The following is a 15575-nucleotide window of genomic DNA, read 5'->3' on the forward strand; positions in this document are numbered from 1 at the left end:
TGTGCAATAGAGCGGACCTACCACAGTACATCTGCGGTAAGCGGTTGGTAAGTGATTAAAGTGGATGTAAACCCGATTCATGAAAATCTGACCTATGCACATATATCTGTAGTGTTTACTTATCTCTCTCCAAAGCCCTAAGTCCCATGTTTCTTCTTTTTCGTTCCTCTCTTATCAGCATGATAACTTCTGACAAGTTCTCTGAGATGGGAGATAAAAGCAACTGAAACAGTGTGTTGTGGGAGGTCGCTATAAACAGATTAGCAGAGAGCTTGGCTTGTCACAGCACAGCTCTGAAAGTATCTTCCTTCTTCTGTGCAGAGGGGGTGTGTTCCTTTCCTCCAATCAGCTGTCTCCCAGTGTAAGCCACTACCCCAGAGAGAATTCAGGCATAGATGTCCTTTAGTCCCCTGCAGTTGACCCAGCACTACCTCCTTGCCGCTACCATACCCATACACACAAAATTGTTCTTTTTATTTTTTTACTTCAATAATTCCAATAATGACTATTTATCTAAAGCTAAAGAAACAATGAAAATCAAGGAAAGTCCAGAGTAAGACTTGGGACTGGTAGGAATACAAAAACAGGTGCAAAGACAGACACATTAAGATGTACATCTTTACCCTAAACACCCAGTCCACCCCAAATGGATGATACAGTTTGTGGTAGAGCCTGTATAGATAAAAAAAAATCTGACAGCCTCTCAGAAATCCTATTATGGAGATACCTCTGCTTGAGATCACCTGCTTTTAAGATGGACATCTAAACATCTAAAGTGAATTTGAACAGATTTGGAATATACATATAAAAAGCTAGGACTGACACGGCACTCCATTAAAATGTATATATGTTCAAAATGATTTGGTTAGTTTTGGATAGAATGAATAGGGTTTAAAACCCAGTGCTTCCTGTCCTAGAGACACAAAAGGAAGTGAGAGCAAATCTCAATAAAGTGAGAGGAATGCTCCTCTTAAAAAGCTGTCACCAGAACAGTTGTCCCCCTTGGAAGATACACCCTCAACTTTTGAATAGCGACAACAAAATTTTAGATTTCCCAGCACTTGCTGTCTTGGCAACAATGATCACCAGGAAAACTAGAAAGGAAGAATCTCCCCAACGGGGAAAGAAAGCAGTAAAAATTAGATAAGGTTATAATCCTTCCCAAATCTATAAAAAAAAAAAAGAAAAAAAAAAAAAAGCTATAGATGCACTTTTGTTAGGTCTTGTTCACACCATGCGTGCATTAAAACTGATGGGAGGGGGGGCGTGACCGGAAGCCGACCTCGATGGAAGCTTGTTTCGCCTGCTCTCTCTCAGCCCGTGACTAAAGGCTAAATTGGGGACATTTAACTACATCTACATGGGCAGATCTAAAGCCACTCGATCCGCCAAAGCCCGGGGATCATTGCAACCCCCGCCCGGCTCTTGGTCGGACCTCCGGTCCTTCTTTCCGCTGACAGACATGCCTCCCGGCGGCGCAGACAATATGGCGCTGGAGGCCTCGGCGGCCCGCTCCATGAACTCCACGCTGCTCTCCCAGCCAGATCAGGATGTGAGCCGGACCCCAGAGGGTCCCCCCGCTGGCTCCGCTGGACACCCTGGGCATATCCTCCTCATCAGGAGCGGTGAGTCCCCTCCATTCTGCCCTGCCTGGGATCTCGCCGCATGGCCCTCAGTCCGCCATGTTCGGCCCCCCTCCCCCTCACTACACCCAATGCTCTGATGCCTTTCCTCGTTTGCTGAGGACGGCTTCGGATCCCTGCATACCAGGAGATGGCCCCAGATCCCCGGCCTCCTCCGATATATCATCGGACTTTCCAGCCTTGCCAGGCCCAATGTACCCGGCCAGCAACACCCCCCCAGGAACCGATGAGACTCCTGCGGCCTCCAGTGTCTCCGCACCTGATTCACCCCCACCTAAAGCCCAGAGACTGTTGTTCTCACAGACCCTAGGCTCTTCTAGGGAACAGGCTGCACACTCCGCCACTTACGCACAGAAGGTGCAATCACCTGCCCCTCATTGCTATGGCTTGGAGGTTGTGAGGGCCCCCACACCTACCCAGGTACAGCCCTGGGGAGACTCATGGAACATGACCTCGGGGTCACTGTGTCCTCCCCAGGACAAGGCTGCTTCGCAGTCTCGGCAGCAATCACCTCACCAACTCTTACCGCAGCAAACCTTACTACCAGCCCAACCCCACTCACTTCCTGCGGAATGGTATTCGTATCTACAGGCAATGCCTACCAAAGAAGATTTTAAACAGCTGATAGCAGACGTAAAGTCTACTTGTCGTTCAGAAATACAGATACTACAATCAGGCATTAAACACCTGGCAGACAGGGTGGAAATAGCCGAAGAAGAAATCCAAGAGACTAAACTAGCAGTCCACACGACCCAACTCCAAGGAGCGGATCATCGTACCCTGCTAAGGGACATGCAACGTCACATAGAGGACTTAGATAACAGGGGGCGCAGAAACATACGGGTGAGAGGAGTCCCGGAGACGGAAGGCCCTGAGGACATACACAACACATTGCAACATGTATTTGATAACCTTCTAGGCGAGCCTCTAACTAAACGCATTGAAATGGACAGAGCACACTGAGCCCTCCTCCCCAAGAATCCCACCTCCAAACCAAGGGACATTATCTGTAGGATTAGTTCCTATCCCCTGAAGTTACCCTGCGTGCTCGCCTGGCACGCAGGGTAACTTTCCAGGATGTCCAGCTGCAACTATTCCCAGATCTTTCATGGATAACCCTGCAGAAACGCAGACTCCTACAACCTCTATTACACATACTTCAAGAAGAAAATGTCCCTTATCGGTGGGGATTTCCCTTCAGCCTCACAGCTAAACACCAAGGCAAATCTTCTGTTCACCGTTACCCAGAGGATCTAAATAACTTTTGTGATGTTTTGGGGATCTCTATCCCCCAGCTTCCGGAGTGGGACTTGGTAGCTACGCCACCCCAACCGCCTACAATTTGGCAGAAGGTTCCTCCTTCTAATCGCTCCCAGAAAGCGGGCACCCCCCGCAAGGGTGCTAAACCCAGGAATGGCTGAACTGATCACATTCCCTCCTTTTGGGTGCTCTACTAAAGAACTGTACGGCCATTCTACAAGGCTGACGGATCTGTCCTGGACATTTTAGTTTATTTAGTCCCCCTTTCCCTGCCCCAGTTTTAATTTTTGATCTATTTTATGGGCATGTCTCGGACAAGACTTGAGAGAGTAGGAGCTTCCATGCTTACCCACCCCTCCCCTAGTTAAGTGATTACAATCACAGTAGTTTTGATATAAATTTGTTACATGACCAACTTAGGGCTCCCCTGCATCCACCTGGCCCATCCTTTCGGATCAGGGTTGGGTGGATCCTTGGAAAACCGTACTGACCTAGGTCTAACAACCTCCCAAGGTCAGGTGAAAAGATCTATCTTGATCTGTTTTGGTTTGTTTTGTATTAACCTATGTTTTTCTTTTCCAGCTTCTTCTTCTTTCTTTCTTTCCCCTCCGTCACTGTGTGGTTCCCCGCGTGGATCACGGAACCTGCCTGGATCTCCTCCCGAGGTGTGTCCGCTCCTAGCTCCTGGCTCCGAGACCGTCATCTCCGCATCAGGTAAAACATTCCCCCCCCCCCCTCCCTTTATTTGATACCATGGCTAAGATTTTCTCTTTAAATGTCCACGGTTTAAATTCTAATAAAAAGAGGCATCTGGCACTGAAGGAATTTAAACAATCAGGCGCAGATATCATATTTGTCCAAGAGACGCACCTTGATAAAGGGGGCACCTTCGCGTTTGCTTCCAGGCAATTCCCCCAAAGCTATCTCTCCTCGGGACCACATAAATGTGCAGGGGTGGCCATACTCATTAAACAGGGGTCCCCGTCATATATTCAAGCCACTATAGTGATCCACACGGCCATTTTGTCATTCTTAGGGGACTGTGGCAGACCCGGGAAGTCACTCTGTGTGCTCTATACACGCCGAATGTCAAACAATATAGATTCCTCTCTAAACTGTTCACCCGCCTTTTTCGGTCTGATCACGGGCTTTTAGTGGTGGGGGGAGACTTTAACCCATTCCGTGACTGCTGATCGCCACGTGGTGAGCCCCCGGGCACTGTCGGCTCGAGCCCTCAGAGACTCGAAGCTCTTCTGCCAACTCTCTAGAAGATTTGCTCTGTTTGATGCTTGGAGGGTCCTCCCCCCGGGCGATCGGCAATACACTTTCTATTCAGCACCCCACAGAACTCATTCCCTTATCGACTACTTTTTTGTTAATAATTCTACTCTTAGAATAGTACATGAAGCCCGAATACTCCCGATCTCCTGGTCTGACCACGCCCCCATCCTGCTCACTTTGGACCTGGGATCTCCTAATCCCAGGCCCTACAATTGGAGACTAAACACTTTTCTCCTCCAACACCTCCCATCGACCACGGAATTATCTTCAGCCTTAAAATTTTACTTTATGGAAAATAACACCCCAGACATCTCCCCCACACACACTCTGGGAAGCCCATAAGGCGGTCATCCGGGGTAGATGCATAGCTCTGTCCTCAGCCATGAAGAAGGACACACTAGCCACAAAACTCCGAACCGAGCAGGAACTAAAGGTCCTAGAAAACCGACTACAATTGTCCCCAACCTTATCTTTGCTCAAGAAAATCATTAAACTACGGGCGACCCTAAGTGATTTTGCACTGGGTCAGGTAGAAAAAGCTTTACTTAGGCTAAAACAAATATACTATGATAAAGGAAATAAGGCACACTCTCTATTGGCGAAAAAGCTACGTGACAACTACCTTAACTCCACACCCCACCAGATTAAGAATAAATCAGGTTGTCTGCTATCCCATCCCAAAGACATTGCCCACACCTTTGCAGACTATACAGACCTCTACAATAATCCTGACATCCCCAGTAACCCCGCCTCCCCAGAGCTCTCCCTTAAATTGCACCAATATCTTGAACAGAGTGGTGTCCCTCGTCTCCAAGCTACAGATTTAGAAGCTCTAAACGCCCCAATCACAGAAGAAGAAATAGAACTCACTGTTAAATCTTTACCGTCCCGCAAATCCCCGGGTCCAGACGGACTACCATACGAGTACTATAAGACCTTTCTTCCCCTCCTACTCCCATATATGTGCAGACTTTTTAACGCTTTTCTCCGGGATACTCCTGTGCCATGTCCTGTGGACATGCAACGATCTTTCATCACTTTTATGCCCAAACCGGACAACCCTGTCCTATGTGCCAATTATCGACCCATAGCTCTCTTAAACTCAGATTTAAAAATTTTTACGAAACTACTCTCAATCCGCTTGAACGTGGTCCTCCCCTCCCTTATTCATATGGACCAGGTGGGCTTCGACAAGCAGGAGACAATACCAGGAAGGTGATTGATCTGGTGGACGTGGCGAACAGGGAGGACTCGGCGTCCTTGCTCCTTAGCCTGGATGCCGAAAAGGCCTTTGACCGTCTTGGTTGGCCCTTCCTGTTCGCCACGCTGCAACATGTAGGGTTGAAGGGCCCCTTCCTACGAGCAATCCTGCATCTTTATTCACACCCCACTGCTCAGGTTAAGACCCCCTTTGCTTTCTCCCCTTCATTCTCTGTTACTAATGGCACTCGGCAGGGGTGTCCTCTCTTACCCTTGCTATTTGCATTATGTGTGGAACCGCTGGCAGCCACTATCCTAGGCAACCAGGATATTCGCGGTATATCAGTCAGGGGAAGAGAGTTTAAAATTTCACTATTTGCTGATGACATCATTCTTACCCTGACACAACCTAGAATATCCCTCCCAAATCTCCATACTGAGTTAGACCGGTACGGGGCCCTCTCGGGCTACAAAATTAATACGTCCAAATCAAAAGCCCTCCCAATAAATATCCCTGAAGCGGAAATTACGCACGTACAGGTCAATTTTTCCTACCATTGGAAAACTGCATCCCTAAAATAACTGGGAATACGCATTACCCCAAAATTTGCCACCCTCTATCAGGAAAACTCCCCCCCCCCTTCCACTCCATTAGATCCATGCTCCTATGATGGAAAAAACATCACCTCTCCCTCTTAGGCCGGATCGCGTCGATTAAAATGACGATCCTCCCGAAGATACTTTATCTGTTCCAAACGTTACCTATTCCGGTTCCCTACAAACACCTGAGAAAACTCCAATCAGACATACTTAAATTTGTTTGGAAATACAAAAGACATAGATTACCCCAATCAGTCCTTATGGTAGCTCGCTCAGATGGTGGCCTTGCGTTACCAAACCTAATTAAATATTACCAAGCTGCTCAAATCTGAGCTACAATATCGTGGTCTACCCAGAGGTCCTACAATAAATGGACGGAAATTGAGAAGATCTGGCTAGCCCTGACCCACCCTAATAGCTTGCTTTGGTGTGCGGACGCGGAGGTGCCCCCCGAGCATCTACTAGGATCTATGTCTCAACTTCGCCGGCTCTGGCGCGCATTGCAGACTTTACATGGCCTCTCTTCCGAAAAATCGCTTATGACTTCATTCATTTATAATCCCAAGGTGCCAGATAGCCTCACACATCAAATGTCTTATCCATGGTCATCGCGGAATTTGTTTCATTACGGGAATATAATAGATCCTAGAACACGTAAATTGTTACGCTTCTCTGAACTTTAAGCTAAGTATGATATGCCTCGCCAGGCATTTTAGAGCTATCTACAAATTCGCCACTATGCCTTGACCATAGCTCCTGACCTGCAATTCGCCCCCCTAACCCCCTTTGAAAACCTGGTCTTAACTGGCTTGGCCCAGAAGGGATTAATTTCTGACATTTATAAAATATTAAATGCTTACTCACTGGACACAAAAGGTAAGCATCACTACATGATTAAGTGGGAGAAAGCCCTCAAAGAGGATATCCCCACGGAACAATGGCAGGTGATATGGTCTCAGGCAGCAAAGAGCTCACTCTGCACACTATATAAAGAAAAACGCATACAAAATAATTTTCATCTGGTACATGACCCCAGATGTACTCCATGCCATTTACCCTGCCAGCTCAGATCGCTGTTGGAGGTGCCTGGGTGCTAGGGGCACCCTCCTCCATATTTACTGGGGATGCCCACTAATCATTACCTTCTGGAAAGAGGTTCAGCAGTTGCTGACCAATATTTTAGGAATACCAATCCCTATGACCCTCATATTCTTCCTATTAGGCTTATCCCCACTAAAGATCTCCAAAACCAACAAGAAATTAGTGCGCCATATTCTTACGGCTGCACGTTGTCTTATCGCATTAAATTGGAAAAAGAGATCTTCCCCTACCCCTGAGGCACTGTATACTAGAATTAAAGATGTGGAGTTGATGGAGAAAATGACGGCCAGGATGCAGGACAGATTGGACGCCCACGACAAGGTCTGGGGGCTGTGGCACCTTCGGGAGGACCCTTCATAACAGGTAAATGAGCTACTCTGGTGACCTTTCCCCTCTTCTCTCCCTATTCTTTCTATTTCTTTACTCTTCCCTCTGACTACCTTTGCTACTCTTATTATCTTATATAAGACGTTATTTCTTACCATGTGATATTAACATGCAGATAGAACTCTGTTAGACAAGTAACCGCAACTGTTTTAGAATATACTAAAGGAAATATTCCATGTATGCTTGTAAAACTGATTTATATCACGAATTGTATTTTTTCTTTACACCTCTTTTTGTAATGTAAAAGCTAATAACAAAATAAAATGTTATTTGGAAAAAAAAACTGATGGGAACTGAAGGGAAAACCGCACAGATTTCACATGCAGAGAAATCAGTTTTCATGCTCGTTGACATCAGTTTTCATGCACAACAGTTAGTGCCGGTTCACACAGGGGCGACTTGTCAGGCGACCTAGCCGCCTGACAAGTCGCCTCCCGTTCTGTACTACGGAACCATTCTAATAGGAGCAACGCAAGTCGCTCCGACTTAGAAAAAGGTTCCTGTAGTATTTCTGGGGCAACCTCAGGCGACTTGCATTGACTTCTATACTACATACAGACTTATATACATTGACTTCAGTGAGGCGACCTGCAAGTCGTACCGCCCCTGTGTGAACCGACACTTATGTGCCCTGTTCGCACCAATGTTGTTGTTATGTCATTTTTTTTCATGTGCAGAAAACTGCATACACATTGCAGATTTCTGCGCAGAAAAAAATCTGCACGTTGTGGTGTGAACAGGGCACATAGAGAACAAATAGTTTTTTTGGTGCCCTTGCAGAATGCGTGCAGAAAAACTGACGTCTCTGCACCATGGTGTGAACGAGGCCTTACAGTTTGCATGATAGACTAATTAGAACCATAATGTATGCATTTTCGGAAAAGTGTGTGGAAAACTGCTAAATACATTTTTCTAAACTACCTGCCACAGAGCAAAGCAAAGATGGAAACTGTGATTAAATACAATGCTACATGCTTTTCTTTACCATTCATTTGCAGTTTGCTTTCTTTCAAAAACAAAGGGCAAACCAGAACAGCGGAAATGGGCTTTAAGGCTGTCCTATTACAGCAGATTCAAATCACATTCACTTTAAGAACAAAAATAAAAAATAAAATAAAAGACCACTAGAGGGAGCTTCTACATATCTGTATAAGGAATGCAAATCAAAATATGGGTAAGCAATGGTTTCACCAGACAGGAAGTCAGGAAAAATAAATCTACAACAGGGAAACAGATGGGAGTTAAACTGCTGACAGAGGTTCTAGCCTTTCCATACTCTACATTTGAAAAAAAAAAATGTTCTTCCTATACCTCATTTCTTGTCTGGTGAAACGGCTATCAGTGGGACAGAAAGACAGTGGAAATCTCTCTAAAGGAGTTCCAAATAATAATAAACTCTCCATCCAAAAGCTAAAACATTTTTGCTGGACATCTAATGGAAAAGGGAAAAGTGCTGGAAGTCGCATATCTCTGCAATACTCCGTAAGAATGTGTAAGACAGCCTCAACCCGGGCTCCAGCCAGGCAATGCCTCCAACACGTTTTACTCTGCCCGTGGAGCTTGGCGGAATGGCCTGGTTGGATCCCCAAGTTGAGGCGGTCATACACATTCTTACAGGGTTTTGCAGAGATGTGCGACTTCCAGGAATTTTCCCTTTTCCATTAGATAGATGCCTAGAGCTGGGACGAGCGCTGTCCTTGTCTGCACTCCAAGCAGTTGTTACATAAGAGGAAATCACTAAAGTAAACACCACTACTTCAGTGATCTCCACTTGCTTCCAGGTCCCAAGCAGGACGGGCAGCCTGCCTGATGCATTGTGAACACAGGAGCTCTGACACTCAGCACGGGCACCATTCAGAAGGTATTTAGCATTGTGCGAAGGCATTTAGTCATGTGACCTATGTGGAAGGGAAAGGTCAGCTACTCCCCTTTAGCAGATCATGGTCACTTAACCTTTTATGTCCATTGAAAAGTATGTTCATACCAATACGTATCGTATTCTTCCCTTTCAGACCATTTCGCAGGCTGGAGGGTCTTCTGATTTTTGATCCTTTTGAAGATGGAGAAGTAAACCATTTGTACTGTTAGAAAACAAGAATGTATAAAATTTAAATAAAACCAAAAAAGGAACAAGGGAGCACATCATAGTTCACAATAAAAACGCTCAAAATGCTAGATTGTAGACATTACATTAAAGTTCAGGCAGTTGAAATAGCAATCAATGGCATAGTGAACACACAGCATCAAGTCTTGGTAAAAAAAGCAGACAGTGTAAAGTGGTGTGTGCTTAAAGTGCCATTTAAAAACAGATAAAGCAGCAGCAACCATATAAACATTAGTACAAACCTCACACATCAAGAAAAAAAAAATAAAAATAAAAAGATAAACACAGACCAAATACAAAATAGAAGAGACAGATAACGTATCAGGCAATTTCTTTTCTACTGATGCCTACAGCACGATGAACACTTTCAACTTTTCAAATTTCAAAGTGTGGGCTCTGTGTGGGTAGTGTGGAGTCACAAGTGTTCCTAGAACTGTATGCAAGCCATAAGGTTGTTTTTTTTTTTTGTTTTTTGTTTTTTGTTTTTTTTTTATAAAACAGTCCATGGAATTATACTCTTGGCCCCATCCCTTCATATTCCCTTGATTGGTTTAGTAACACTCACACCGATGCAGCATTGACATTAATGGCCGCATCTTCCATTCTGGGTGTTTGGCTTTGAGACTTGTTTTGGGGGTTGCTGCAGTACTTAAAATCCTCATTTAGAGCCCTTTCACACTGGGGATCGGGCCGTGTTAGCTGTAAAGCGCCGCTAGTTTTAGCAGCGCTTTACCGGCGCTGTGCGGGCGGGTAGTGGGGTGCTTTTAACCCCAAAAGGGGTTAACAAGAGGTTAAAAGCAATACAAAAAAATCAATGGACAGCACCGCCGAATCACCTGCAAAGTGCATCAGCAGCAGCGCAGTGCTGTCCATTGATTTCAATGGCAGGGGTGGTTTAGGCTCCCGCACCGTCCCAAAGACGCTACTTGCAGGACTTTTTTTTCGGTCCTGCAAGTGCACCACCCCAGTGTGAAAGCACTCAAGCTTTCACACTGGGGTGGCTTGAGAGGCTCTTTACAGGTGCTATTTTTAGCGCTAAAACGCCTGCAAAGCACCTTCAGTGTGAAAGGGGTCTTAAAGTAAACCGTCCAGTTTGTTGAGTGCCTGTCCTAAGCCATCAACCAATCCAGACTCCTGGAAGGACTTGCCCACAGTGACAACATTATAGGCATGTAAAATGACTAGACTACCCTTAAAGAAAAATAATTTTCCCCATGGGGCTTTAAAACAGCAATGCACATAATGAAAGGAAGTTCTTAATAGATGTATAAAAAGTTTTATCCAATATCATGGTTTGAAGTACAGTATAGAGAATCATCTGGTACAGTAACACACATCTTATTCCCCAGTGCAGTAACAAACACATATTAATACACATAATTAGGTTATATAATGTTACATAAATAGCAAGCCCCGACGCGTTTCGACCTGTATATGGTCTCTTCAGGGGGACAGTTGTATCTAAAAAAGAATTACATAAATTAAATTCAAATAGATAAATATATATATTATTGTGCATCACTTGGATTAAACCAAGATAATGAGTCTTTACCGCTAAATGGTGGAATGGGTGTTCTCTAGTCCAGGATATGTGCTGAGGGCCAATGGAAACACCGGAGGGCTCGGGGGGCCACCCTCACTCTCCCAGGAGAGCCAGCCTCAAGGGGCTTACAAGGAGCCACACTTAGCGCGCCCCCCGGGAGGGGGGGGGGGAGGGGAGATGAGGGGGAGGAGCCCACACCTGCAACAGAAACCCAAGAATAGCCATGTATTATTTAGAGGAAGTTTGATAATTAACTTGGTAATGTACTGAGTGTTTCCAATTTGTCTATGTGGAGACTGGCGTTGGATAGGATTTTTACTATGTAAATATATTGAAATGTTAATTCCATTCCATAAATGTAATCGATAAGATTAAATGATCGTGTGATCCAACAATGCAGTGGTATGGTAGGTCTATTATACTATTGTAATGGATAGGTAAATAAGAAAGATAGAATGGGTGAAAAAGAGGGAAAAAGATGTGTGTGTGAAAAAAAAAAAAAAAAAAAACACAGCAACAGCGATAGCCTAAAATGGAGAGGAGTGCATTGTGTGGTGGAGAATGGTGTGAATGAGGTGGTGCATGGTGTGGTAACAGGACATGGTGCTTGCTGGGTGCCTACTGTGTGAAAACAAAACTTTTAACTTTTAACAATCCCATGCATGAGGGGGAATCTAACTTAGACCCCCACACTGCATGATATTCAATTGCCTTATATGGCAATTGTTGACAAACTTTATTTATATTCTATCTATTTTCATACTGACATTCGATGCAGGAACGTGGGGACCTGGAACCAACACACAGCCCATGTAAAAAATGTAAAAAATGTTAAAAATGCAAAATAAACAAAAAACATACCAGACCATCAACATTTGCTGTGTGCTATGTTGGTGATCCCATGAAGTCAGTCATTCATGTCCTACTGACACCATCCCCAGTATTTTTGTTTTTGTTTTGAGGGCCATTTTTTGGACTGGCGGGTGTTGGTGGTGCCTCCTCTCCCTTCTTGGGGTGAGTCTGACCCCTCGCGGCTTCCCGGCAGGAAAAGGGGGGGGCATGCGAATTCCTTTGCGTGCCCCCTTTTTTGCTCACCGCTGCAGTTAAGGTGAGCTCTATCCTGCCGGCGGCGTCCCGTGTTCATCTCCGGACGTTTGACGGAGTGCGCATGCCTGTAAGGGCCCGGCTTGCGCACAACGTCATGACGTCACGCGCATTGCGGCGGAGATGACGACAGTGGTCGGGGCCTGTAGGCCTTCCGGGACGCCGAGGGAGCCACACAGGGGCCGCTCCATCAGCGGTTCCAGCGCCAATCCCTCCGGGTTTTTTTTTTTTTTTTTTTTTCTTGGGGGCGGTGTGGGTGGGGGGTTTGCACCTGCACATGATTATCCCATTTGCCTGAATTTGGATATAAAGGGAGACTGGAGGCCTGATAATCAGATCATGATCTCCTACAGGCCAGGATGAATGCTACTGCTGCCAGGTTCTTTCTACACTAGAGCCCTTATTTTTGCATGATCGCCACCAAACTTATCACATTGAATCTATCAACAAGTCCAACATTACCTCCAGCCTACACGATTTATACAACTGATAAGGTAAACTTTTTGTTATTTCACCTTCATTCCACACAGCACTCTCCACCATCCTACATACACACTTTCACATTTTGATTGGCTTTTCACTTATTTTTAGACTTTTTTTAGTTTACTTTTCATTTTTGTTTTCACACAGTAGGCACCCAGCAAGCACCATGTCATGTTACCACACCATGCACCACCTCATTCACACCATTCTCCACCACACAATGCACTCCTCTCCATTTAGGCTATCGCTGTTGCTGTGTTTTTTTTTTTTTTTTTTTTTTTTTTTTCACACACACATCTTTTTCCCTCTTTTTCACCCATTCTATCTTTCTTATTTACCTATCCATTACAATAGTATAATAGACCTACCATACCACTGCATTGTTGGATCACACGATCATTTAATCTTATCGATTACATTTATGGAATGGAATTAACATTTCAATATATTTACATAGTAAAAATCCTATCCAACGCCAGTCTCCACATAGACAAATTGGAAACACTCAGTACATTACCAAGTTAATTATCAAACTTCCTCTAAATAATACATGGCTATTCTTGGGTTTCTGTTGCAGGTGTGGGCTCCTCCCCCTCATCTCCCCTCCCGGGGGGCGCGCTAAGTGTGGCTCCTTGTAAGCCCCTTGAGGCTGGCTCTCCTGGGAGAGTGAGGGTGGCCCCCCGAGCCCTCCGGTGTTTCCATTGGCCCGCAGCACATATCCTGGACTAGAGAACACCCATTCCACCATTTAGCGGTAAAGACTCATTATCTTGGTTTAATCCAAGTGATGCACAATAATATATATATTTATCTATTTGAATTTAATTTATGTAATTCTTTTTTAGATACAACTGTCCCCCTGAAGAGACCATATACAGGTCGAAACGCGTCGGGGCTTGCTATTTATGTAACATTATGTAACCTAATTATGTGTATTAATATGTGTTTGTTACTGCACTGGGGAATAAGATGTGTGTTACTGTACCAGATGATTCTCTATACTGTACTTCAAACCATGATATTGGATAAAACTTTTTATACATCTATTAAGAACTTCCTTTCATTATGTGCATTGCTGTTTTAAAGCCCCATGGGGAAAATTATTTTTCTTTAATTCAATTCCGGGGTGCGCAGCCTTTCTTATCTCTTTTATGTGTGTCTTCCTTTTTTCATATGACTAGACTACCCTTCCTAACATAATGGATAACATATGCTTCTCAATAGCAGGGACGTGCAGTCAGGGGAGAGCCTCACCTGCCATGAACATAAAAAAAAATAAATAAATAAATAAATAAAAATCGAGCTTCAAGGGTCGTAGCTTGGCAACCTGAGGTCACAGAGACCCCATTGGGGGGGGGGGGTAGTTAGCCTAAGTCCTACCCCACCACTGGTAAATATTTGGCGCTCCTACGACCTATTGTTCTGCAGACAGGTCTCCTTAGGCAGCCTTGCATAAGCTAAATACAGAGAGCGCCAGTTTAAATAGAAGCTGGCACACACTGTTTGCAGCAGACAGAGGTTGAGCTCACAGTGCCTCTCCACACTTCTTGTCAGAGGCACTGAGATCAATGGACACCTTGGAGTCTTGGACCAATGGTAAAATACCATTAGCCCCAGCTGTCCAATAAAAATGCTGCAGTGGAGGCACGCCCCTCACTGCAGTGTCATAGAATTGGGCATGTAGCTCCCTTCCAGCCCAGCCCTCTTAACTAGAAGGAAATAATATGGGTTTATGAGTATCAGATTTACCCACAATCCCATGTTTTTTTCACACAGTTAAGAGGGAGAATGATAATCTGCTGCTGCTGAAAAGGTACTGTTATAATTAAGCTAAATCATATATTATTATACTATATGTTATAAGACAATAATTTATTATTTATCTATTTACTGTGAAATTACTGGTTTGAAGTTATAACTTCAAACTTCAGTAAATTTATCCGTTAAGCCACCTGCTTGAGTACAGTTTTTGAAAATATAGAAACTTACCTTAAAAACAATATATAATAATTATTTGTATATTATTTATGGTAATTAACCCCAGGCCAATTCTGACACTTCTCTCCAAAATGTAATAATCATAATTTTTTTGCTAGAAAATTACTGAGAACCCCAAACATTATATATATTGTTTTAGCAGACAACCTAGGGATTAAAATTGAAGTCCTCGCAACTTTTTATGTTACACAGTATTTGCGCAGCAATTTTTCAAACCGTTTCATGAATATATAAAAAAAAAATTGCGCACACTTGTGGTAATGCACCAAACTTCAGTACTTAAAAATCTCCATAGGCACCACTTTAAATTTTTTTACATGTTTAGAGTTACAGAGGAGGTCTAGTGCGAGAATTAGTGCAAGAATTATTGCTCTCGCTCTAACGATCACAGCGTATGTAACCTGTGGGTATCTGGCTCTGATACTAGCCAGTGCCTCACCAGCCACTGACCTCACCGCACGTCCCCTGCTCAATAGTGCCCAAGGCAAGCACCTTGTATGTGACCACACAGGACTATACTCCAAAAAAGAAGACAGGGCATGCCCATTTTGTGAGAGATCGCCCATGAGGTGCAGTGGAACACAGGAGTCATAAACTAAACTGATACACAGTTAAAGCAGAGTTCCACCCAAAAGTGGAACTTCTGCTTGAAGGACTCCTAACCCCCATGCCACCTTTGGAACGTAATTTTTTTTTTGGAGGGGGGGTAGGTACCTAGTTTTGACAGGTACCCAACTCCCACTTCCGCTCGCGCCGCCTAGGCAACTCGAGCGGAAGTTCTCCTCTAACCCTCCTTCTCTGCAATCTTCTGGGACACGTCACAGGTCCCAGAAGATTGCTCACCCTTTCAGGATGTGCAGCATGACTCGCG

At 44.6% G+C, this 15575-nt stretch overlaps 1 protein-coding gene across 2 annotated transcripts in view; it reads right to left on the bottom strand.

Moving 5' to 3' along the window:
- CEP78 (centrosomal protein 78) overlaps window positions 1–15575 on the bottom strand; it is a 109622-nt gene that overhangs the window by 52996 nt on the left and 41051 nt on the right. For both annotated transcript variants that reach the window (XM_073633885.1, XM_073633875.1), the window contains exon 9: window positions 9457–9553. In XM_073633885.1, coding sequence (XP_073489986.1) covers window positions 9457–9553 — 97 coding nt within the window. The remainder of the gene's footprint in view (window positions 1–9456; window positions 9554–15575) is intronic.

Source organism: Aquarana catesbeiana, linkage group LG01 (genome assembly GCF_042186555.1).
Source record: "Aquarana catesbeiana isolate 2022-GZ linkage group LG01, ASM4218655v1, whole genome shotgun sequence".
Taxonomy (NCBI): domain Eukaryota; kingdom Metazoa; phylum Chordata; class Amphibia; order Anura; family Ranidae; genus Aquarana; species Aquarana catesbeiana.